Here is a 10,053-nt window from a genome sequence, read left to right as displayed (position 1 = left end):
TATTATTATTGTAATATATTTTGTAAATTATATTTAATTTAGAATTAATACATATATGTATAATTAATACTTATATTATGTATTGATATTTAATTACTAAGTATACTTATAATTTATTTATTATTAATCTATATTATAATTGTAATATAACATACATGATAAGAATTAATATGTATACATATAATTATAAGCATATATATTATTACATTTAATAAATACAATGGTGATGATGATGATAATATAATTATACATTAATTCAATAATATACATATTATAGCTATTAATATATCAACATAATTGATCACGTATAAAAGAAGTGTTGCCTTCGGTCTGAAGCTGTTGGAGCCATGGCGTTCTTGCGTCAGATATCATCATCGGAGCTCCAATCTTAAGCAGTCTATATCTCCTGCGTTCTAGCCCGCAGGACAACTATGGCGAATCGTACCGACCCTGCAGCTCGCAGCGTCCATGGGACCAACCCTCAGAACCTGGTCGAGAAGATTCTTCGCTCTAAAATCTACCAGAATACCTATTGGAAGGAACAGTGCTTCGGCCTCACAGGTATTTACCGCGCTTCGCTCTCTCTCTCTCTCTCTCTCTCTCTCTCTCTCTCTCTCTCACGATTATGCGTGCACACACACACACACACACACACCCCGAGTGAGAGAGAGAGAGAGCCCCTAGGGTTACCATAAGCGCTCCTTGTTAAAAATTGTTTGTCGTTTTCACTCAGTTCTCATAGAGTGATTACGGGGTGGTGTTTGATCGATCTGCATCTGAACAAAAACTATCAATCCTCATGACCTAGATGTTGTTCAAAACAAGGAAAGTTTCTGGATGTGGGGACAGGGGTGCCAAATGACGCACAATTGATATTTAATCAAAGTACTCCTGTTTGTAAGGACATTGCTGCAGAGAATTGTTGTTTAGAACTGGTTTGGGGGGCCGGTCCCTTAGCGTCATGTTTAACAAGTGGAAGGGGTTGTGAGAGTATTTCACCAGAAGGTGTGGTCATAAATTTATGTGCAAGGTACGCTCTTATTTGCATGTTATTATATATGATTTGCTTCAATTTACTACCTCTGTATAGAGTTTTACTCAGGTCTGAGGAGTTCTGGTCGGACAATATCAGCCTTATAGGTTCAGACCAGCATGAGTTCCAATACTGCCCATTCAACTCTATGCAGTTGTACTTTAAACTGGGACTGACACTTTCTGAAGCACTTAGAAAGGTTGTGCTTGTTAGCTTGGCGGGGAGAGAGACAGAAGGAGAGGGGAGATATCAGGCCAAGCTAAGGGCAGCAGTTTTTTAGCCTGGCCGACAGCATTTATGGCTATCCACTGCAGGTCAGTCAGATCAGCATTTTAGCCCTATTTATGGGCAAGTCTGCCAATTCAGCAGGGGATCCCTATTTTTAGCTGTAATCTCTTCAGTCTGCCATCATCAATTTCAGTGCCTCCTTTGTTGGCATCCAAGCCTACCATTGTCAGTCAGTCAGTGCTATATTCCAGTGTCCTCACTGATGCAGACCCGCAATTCAAAAGGGTTTGTTTGTATCAGCCTTGTGTTCATCATTCTTTCCACTAGTTCAGTGCAGATTTGTGCCTTCTCTCTCTAGGTTCTTTTTGTCTCTGTCTTCCCTTCTCTCTTCGTTTTTGTGACCTCCTTCCGTTGTGCACTCTCACATGGTATCATTTGCCAATCAAGAGGAACTGGAGCTGCTCTGAAGAGGAGACTTCACCGATTTTCTGTCATATACACCAGATTTCTGTGTCTACTGCCCTGCATGATCGTTCTTTCGCTGGGTGATATCAAAATGCAAGGTTTCTGGCATGGATTTCAACATGTCTAGCCCTGAAGTGCCTTTGTACAGCAGGTTTCCCTATTTTCTCAGCCTATATATCAGGTCTCTTCCCATTCTGAAGACCCCAACATCCGAATACATCTGTTTTGTGTTCTCCACAAGATTTTGAAGGTGTCTAAAGAACAATGCTTGACTGATATGATTGGCAGGACAAGATGAACTGTCAATTTGACAAAATGGTGAGAATGGACAAAGCATTGATAGTGATCATGAAGTTCACATTACAATAGTCGAGAGCAAGAGGATCAATGTGAAGAGTGTCATGATTGTGAAGATCAAGAGGATTATTGTGAAGACTGAAGAGATTGGGGATTTTACTGTAATTCAGATTGCAATCAAGCTTCCTTCCGTCTACCTTCTCTTTGTGTTTCTACTCTTGGTTCCACATCTTGCTATTTTGGCACACTTTATTCTGGTGCCCGTACTAGCTTCCCTTCCCGAGAAGGAAAAGTTGATCCAACTACTCCTTGTGGTCTTGCAAGGTGGAGCATATGCTTGACACCTTCAATCTAAGGGACTTTGTCAACATCCCTATCCCTGTCCCACCATGGATGCTGGATTGGATCCATGAGATCAAACCATTCTATGGAATTGAAGCAACTTTAGAGCCCGGTCTTTCCTCTTTATTATTTGCCATGATTTCATTCTTGTCCATGTATTCCGAGTACATGTTTCATGGCAAATGTGTGGACTTGTCTTCCTTCTCTCTATTAGGCTTGCATCTTTGCATATCACTTGATTCTCAAGATGCATTTGTTTGTGTTAGGTTTTTGTATCTAAATCCTCGATTGTGAAGGACCACATACACAAGATTGGGGAGATTCTAATGTCCCACAGAAAGGCGGCCTCTTTGGAGAACATTGTTGTGACCTTCTTGTCACATCTTCTATTTCCCAAATATGACGTCTTCTATACTAGTTTTCTCACCTCTAGGGTTTGGGATATCACTTGAGAAGAGCTTGTGCCTATGATCTTGGAGGATGTGTGGCATAAGGAGGTAGGTTTAGGTGGAGTAGGGACAACTAGTAGTGCTTTTGCAAGTGATACCATAGTTAAGGGAAACTTTGGAACGGGAATGAAAACAGGAACAGAGACATGAATGGGAATGGGATTTTCAAGTTGGTCATAATAGATTGTCATAAGTGTTGGCCTTGATTGATGGATTGTAGTTGGAACCAAATTGTGGCCACAATCCTTGTTTCAATTGTTCATTTTTAATGTTTGCATATGGAAGAATCATAATTTTACTTTTATGAAAGAGCATGATTGAAAGGGTGGGCCCCTTTTTACTTGTAAAGGTTGTGATTGTAATGGTTGATTTGACTTGACTTGATCTACACTTAAAACGACACATTTGTGGCCTAAAGTAAATTATGTTTTCTTAAAAGGGCACAATCTTTCCATTTATGAACATAAATATTGCATCTTATTCCATGGAGATTTTTTATGTCTCCAAACGTTTTCTAAAACGTTTCGGGTTTGGCTTGAAATGCCATGTGGCACCGTTTCGGGATTATGAAGCGTTTTGGTCCAAGAAAGGCGTTTCAAGAGATTTTGACCCCGTTTTGGTGTTTCACCCCCTTCCTAAGTGTTGTTTCGGGCCATTTTGCGTAACTATGAGTGACACATCTTCATGTGGTAATCAATAGCAAAAGTAGGGCAAGGAGGAGGATAAGTAAGGCAAGAAGGCTAAGTTAGATTCATCCTTAAACTTTGATTGTGATCAGGAAGACAAATGTAGAGGATTTCTCAAGTGTTTGCGTTGTGGGAAGACCGCCCATCCAAAAATGTGTGAATAAGTATCCTCGCATTTGTCGTGGTGCGAAGGAAGGAGTGACGGAACCTAGTTCTTGATCCACCTTTATTCCTACCATTACAATAGAGTTGGAAACTTGAACCTCGTTCATATTCATCAGATGGAAGATTCCCCTTTTGCTATTCATAGTAACATGGGATGGCCATTTTTAGCTTCCTGTCCCCACATCATCTCAGTTCTATCCTCATGTTAGAGCTCCCTCTCATGGTGATAGGGGATGGCAATTCCTATCCTCATTTCTGTTCTTGGATTTGTCCTTAAAACCTGTTCCATGTTACTATGCCGGCTCTTGTCTTTAGAGGCGTTGGCTCATCAATAGCGGTGCTACATAGTCATAGGGGTCATTCGCTCTAGGATATTCATTCTAAGGAGGGTATAGTCATGGTAGGTGACATTTCATCTATGCCTGTTAGAGGTGTTGGGCACTATGCCAATCTTACCCGATCATCCATCAGATTTTGTAGTGAAGGTCCTACGTGTTCTAGATTTGGGCTTTCATCTCTCAATCCATAGCTTGATCCATCTCGGACATTCATTGAGTCGGGGTGACATTTGTTGAGGATGCCACTTCAAGAGGCGTACTTAGAACATGTCTTAAAAAAGCATGGGCTGTATAGGCTCCATTTCCATTCTACTTTGCAGGGTCTTCCTTGACATCTCCCCATTGCCTTACCCATCAAGCCTTTATCTTCCCCACAAGCGCCTTCCCATCCCCCACCGTCTCTTTTGGTGGTTTGCTTGGTTCTTTTAGAGGGGGATACTAATCTTGGGGATGAGGTTGTGGATACCTTGGCCCTTCTCTTAGTTTTGGAGGTGAATTTCTAGGATTATGATGAGTTCTTTCAGGCTTGCACATTCTCTCAGGGCTTTTACCTTTTCCAATGACCTCTTCCCTTTTCTTTGAGTTACCTTTCCTTGCTGCTAGCATGCCCATCCCTTGTTCTCTCTCTGATGTGTTGATTTGGCAGGATTGCTTTATGGTATACCTTTGGTAGCTCCTCACTATCGTCTTTTAGTTGGATCAAGACATTGCTCATCCAGTCCCAATTGGATACTTTTGGTGTGACTCGTTCGAGGCCTGTCCACTCCCATGGGCTTGTTTGGTTCTTTTAGAGGGGGATACTAATCTTGGGGATGAGGTTGTGGATTCCTTGGCCCTTCTCTTAGTTTTGGAGGTGAATTTCTAGGATTATGATGAGTTCTTTCAGGCTTGCACATTCTCTCAGGGCTTTTACCTTTTCCAATGACCTCTTCCCTTTTCTTTGAGTTACCTTTCCTTGCTGATAGCATGCCCATCCCTTGTTTTCTCTCTGATGTGTTGATTTGGCAGGATTGCTTTATGGTATACCTTTGGTAGCTCCTCACTATCGTCTTTTGGTTGGATCAAGACATTGCTCATCCAGTCCCAATTGGATACTTTTGGTGTGACTCGTTCGAGGCCTCTCCACTCCCATGGGCTTGTTTTAGCCACCCTTAGCAGCGGGCTTTCATGTGGAGAGGGGGTCATGTTCTTGGTTGGATTTCATTGACTGATATCATTGACATGCACATGGTCTGGTCTTCCATTGAATTTTCTACTTCTGCCTTCGGTCACACTGAGGACTTGAGAGGGTTGTTGGCAGACATGGTTTACATTGTCTTTTTCTGTTTACATGCCCTGCTTGTGTGCCTCAGTCTGAGTTGAAGACTTTGGGGGCTCTTATCACTTTGTTCGTTCGTCATCCATGTGTCAATCTTGTTCATTTCAGGCACATTAGGTCAAGGTTAGAGTGCATTTGCACCTGTCTACTCCAGGCTGTTCTCATTAGTTCAATCCCAGCCAGATTTTGAGGTGTTTCCCTAGCTTTTTGTGGTGAATTTTAGCCCCATTTGCAGGTGCATTTATTGCTGTGCCGTGTGGCAGTCCAATCGGCAGCATTTCAGCCTGGGCTCCCTATTTATAGCCTGTCTCTTCAGTCTGCCATCATCAGATTCAAGTGCTCCTATTCTCCTCATCTCAGCCTACCATTTCAGTCTGTCTCTGCACATTGTGGTGCCCTCACTGATGTAGACCAGCAGTGGGCTGTGGTTGTTTGTGGCAGCCTTGTATTCAGCATTCTTTTCCTAAGTTTCAGTGCAGATTTGTTCCGTCTCTCTAAGTGTTCTGTGTCTCTCTTCCCTTGTGTCTCTGTTCGTAATCTTCCTCAGTTCACATTCACAGTTTCATACTTGGGCTCTTCGAGCCAATACTTGTATAAATCTCCATTCAGTGTGGTAATAAAGATTTGAGGATCTCTTCTGCGTTTTGGGCTCTTGCATCTTCTATTGAGTTGTGCAAATAGGGCCTTGTACCTTACATGACATGCATACATCTGGCATTTAAAATGTTACCTATGTTTGCTGTCTACAGTCTGGGCCTGTCTCACCCCCATTCTGGTCTCTTGCTTTTGGCTTTCCCGTCCCCAAACCTGTCCCATGTTACTATGAGGTTACCTAAGTACAAAGGGGTAGTTCAAGTGACTCATGAGAGGTGTTGTTTTGCAATAGGTGGACAGTTTGGAAAGGGTGAATGGCCCTTCGATCACCTAGTGTGCTTTAACACCATCGCAGGAAGTGAGGAGAATGAGCAGATGAGATCAGTAGGTCTTTACTGAAGGCCATAATCAATCTGTCCAAAGACCTTTCTTGCTGAAGGTGTTAAGGATTCTTCAATGCATTGCATGGATGACCCCTTCATGAATTTACACAGCAGAAATCATGACTCAAGTTTGTGCTGCTACTTATGCATCTTTTAGAAATATGTGTGTCACAATTGCCACAAATTTTACTCTATCCTTGTGCTAAAGTGGAGATCATTTTGTGGCTTTGTTTGCCCAATCAGTTTTGTAAATGCAATAATATAAACACAGATTTTATTGAATAATTCCGCATTGTATTTTTTGACAGCTGAAACATTGGTTGATAAAGCGATGGAACTAGACCATTTTGGTGGGACTTTTGGTGGTAATAGAAAGGCAACCCCGTTCATGTGTTTAACATTGAAGATGCTTCAAATCCAACCAGAGAAGGAGATAGTGGTGGAGTTCATTAAAAATCAGGATTACAAGTAAGGAAAATGGAATATAAGGATTTTGATATCTTAAATGTTCTTGGAGAGCCTCTTGATTCTCTGACTTGTAAAATATTAACTTGGATGCAGGTATGTACGCATATTGGGAGCATTTTATTTGAGGTTGGTTGGAAAACCCACAGATGTGTACCAATACCTGGAACCTTTGTATAATGACTACAGAAAACTTAGGCGGAAAATGGCAGATGGAAGTAAGTGTTGTACATATGTATCACTATTCAAGCTTGTAAAAGGGGAAACCATCATATTAAACAGGAACATGCCTAAGAGAATGCATACTGAAAACTTGTTTGGATGTTGCAGGTTACACTCTGAGTCATGTGGATGAGTTTATTGATGAGTTGTTGACCCTTGACTATAGTTGTGATGTCACTTTGCCTCGTGTTCCTAAAAGGTGGGCTCCTTATGTTCTCTGTAGAGTGTCTGTAAGAAGTGGTTATGTTGCCTTCAGAGCGATTGGGCTCCATCAGAGAGAATCTTTAGAGTAGCTTGGACTTACTCAGTCTTATCTTTTTGATGCATATTGTTTGATCATCTTAAGCACCATTTTTCTGTTGCTTTTCTACTCTTGCCAAGCTATTGGAGTTTTAAGTTAAGATGTTTTTTAACTCTTAATAGCTGGTAGAAAACTTGCTTAGAGGTAGACCTGCCTCTATTCTAAACATTGCCATATGTGATTTACAAGTTACCTGGGCAGTTAATGTCCGAAGCTACTGTTCATGGTTTCACATGGATTGTGCTATTCATCTCTAAAAGCATATAAACCTCTTAGCTGTGATGTTCATATACGTTGTCTTGTCATAGATGGACTTTGGAAGCAGGTGGTGTATTAGAGCCTCGTCGCAGTGCTTTGGAGGATGATTTTGAAGAAGATGAGGAAAAGGATGATGAAGAAGATCCAGTACTGGGAACATTAGACAATCTGGATGCTGAAAAGGTGCATAGACTTCTGATAACTAAGTGAAGTGTGTTAATCCTTCCTTTTGTAGCTCGCTTTATCTGAAGCTTAGCCAAGTAAAAGGTTCTTGTAAAAATTATTGTTACGAGGGCCAGTAGTCTGCTGGATGAAATGAAATTAATCAAGATTGTTTTTTCTAAGCAGGACCGCCGAAGGAGCCCTTTGAGGGACCGGCAGAGGGATAAGGACCGTGTACGTGATAGCCATCGAGATTATAGGTAACTTTCTATTTCCAAAAAGTTACTCTTATGCAAAAATGAAGCTTTTTCAGTTTAGAAACATCATGTCCTTTGTGAATGGTCAGTGATTTTTCGCCTATCTTGTTCTGAATCACTGAGTGCTTGTCTATTTCTCATGGTGCAAGTTCTGTCAAAACTTCAGATTTTTTGTAGACTATATAATGGGTTCTAATATACCGATGGTTCTGTTTGAACTTTGCAGGGATAGGGACAGGGAAAGAGATAGAGAAAGAGACAGAGATCGGGAAAGAGAGAGAGATCGTGACAGAGAGCGGGATAGAGTTAGGGAACGTGACAGAGACAGGGATTACTATAGAGATCGCGACCGGGAATATTTGCGAGAAAGAGAGCGAGACCGTGAAAGAGATTACTACAGACGGGAGCGTGAGAGAGACCGTGATAGACACAGAGAGCGACATCGTAGCAGGTCTAGGAGTCGCAGCAAGAGTAGGGAGAGGAGAGAGAGAGATCGGGGCCGATCTTTATCTCCATCTGCTGATAGGAAGAGGCGGCATCGTAGTGTAAGTCCTCCCAGTCGACGTCGATATGCAGATGATGATGGTGTCCTTGAGGAGGGAGAGCATCGAACTGGAAGAGAAGAGGATGATAAGAGGAAAAAGAAAAAAGAAAAAAGAGAAAAGAAAGAGCCAGCTGCTGATGGTACAGATCATGAAGATCCAGAAATTGCTGAAGCAAATAGATTACGGGCGTCACTGGGATTGAAACCATTGAAACTTTGAAGCAATGCAGGAAATGTGGAGTATGGTTGATTGAGACTCATTGATGTGTTCAATTACAGGTTTGTAAGAAATATTATATTTTGCTGTAAGAAGAGTAATCTGTGGTTGTGTAGATTAGATACAGAGTCATTCGTTGGGAATGTGCTGAATTATGGAAAGGCTAAGTGCACTTTTTAGACTTAAAAAATGTGTGGATACAAAATTCAACCATCTCTCATGTAACATTTTATGGATAGCAAGACTGTTTTTGTTTCTCTAAGAAGGTTCATTGTGGCAGAGATATGGTCATTAGTTACTCTTTTTAGTTTGGCCACATTATTATCACATTGAGCATTTTGGGTCTTTGGTATCACGGTTGTAGGAGGCTATTCACTCTACTTTAAGAATACTGCTAGCACTGTGCCAGCAAGTGCCTGTGCTTATGAGCTAATTACCTTGTATTAAGCAGGTGTAGCACCTCTTTACTTCAGTCTTTACCTGTGTCCTTATCACTACCACAAGATGAATATGATTAGTGGCACTCAAAATGATGATCTCACTTGCAAGGAAAACTTTGTGCAAGTTCTGTGTCAACTCAATGGTAGTCTAATCCATCGATCTTCAGCACACTAGTGTGGATGCTAGTGGTGGAGCTATTTACTATTGTACTCGATTGACTTTCCTAGATAGAACATAGTTGGAGACCAATGTACCGATGTACTAGTTTAATAGGAAGCAACCCCTTTTGAAATGTAAACCTAAGGTTATAATGCTCCAACATGAGAGTTGGTGGCAAGGAATAGTCACATAAAATATAGTTGTATGTGCTTTTCAAAAAGTGACCAAAAGGTTTCTCCTCATTCGGTCTTGGGAGCTCCTTAGAATTGGAGGATCCACTACGAAGGCCTTTTAGTCTTCCTCTTCCAATGTGCGAATGAAAGGCTATTCTCTCTTTCGAATTATGAGCAAATAGATTATGTCCTCAAGTGAAGTGCTAAGATAGTCAACATTTTCTATAGTCCCCACATTGAGCACCATTTGATTAGGAATGTCCCTCAACTTTTTGTTGGGCTGTTGATGCGATCTTCTCTTAACAATTTATTGACTCCTCTTGAGGGATAGTGTCCTTGCCATGGCACATTGTCCCTTTAGCATGCATTCTATAGATAGGCTCCTTTGGAATTGCTGGGCCCTAGATGACTTGCTCTTAACATCTCCTTATCCTTCTCCTTAGGACCTAGCTCCTTTGTAGAAAACTTGGCTCTAGCCACCTAAAAGAAGGCATCAAATAACTTTGAAAGAAAAATGTAAAACGTGACTTGAAGGCTTGAAAAGTGCTTGTTTAGG

At 41.3% G+C, this 10,053-nt stretch overlaps 1 protein-coding gene across 1 annotated transcript; it reads left to right on the top strand.

Moving 5' to 3' along the window:
• The first annotated feature begins 324 nt into the window (after window positions 1-324).
• Window positions 325-9,022, top strand: LOC148041050 (PRP38 family protein). Its single transcript, XM_087676029.1, has 7 exons — window positions 325-561; window positions 6,607-6,766; window positions 6,860-6,981; window positions 7,094-7,184; window positions 7,595-7,727; window positions 7,893-7,966; window positions 8,190-9,022. Exons 1-7 carry the CDS (start codon window positions 432-434, stop codon window positions 8,725-8,727), a joined length of 1,248 nt encoding a protein of 415 aa, XP_087532155.1. The 5' UTR covers window positions 325-431; the 3' UTR covers window positions 8,728-9,022.
• The last annotated feature ends 1,031 nt before the right edge of the window (window positions 9,023-10,053 follow it).

Source organism: Lygodium microphyllum, chromosome 1, assembly GCF_053477565.2.
Source record: "Lygodium microphyllum isolate KBCC chromosome 1, Lygodium_microphyllum_v1.1.10, whole genome shotgun sequence".
Lineage (NCBI taxonomy): Eukaryota > Viridiplantae > Streptophyta > Polypodiopsida > Schizaeales > Lygodiaceae > Lygodium > Lygodium microphyllum.
Note: the sequence above shows the minus strand (reverse complement) of the source record. Positions and strands in the feature narration are given on the sequence as shown.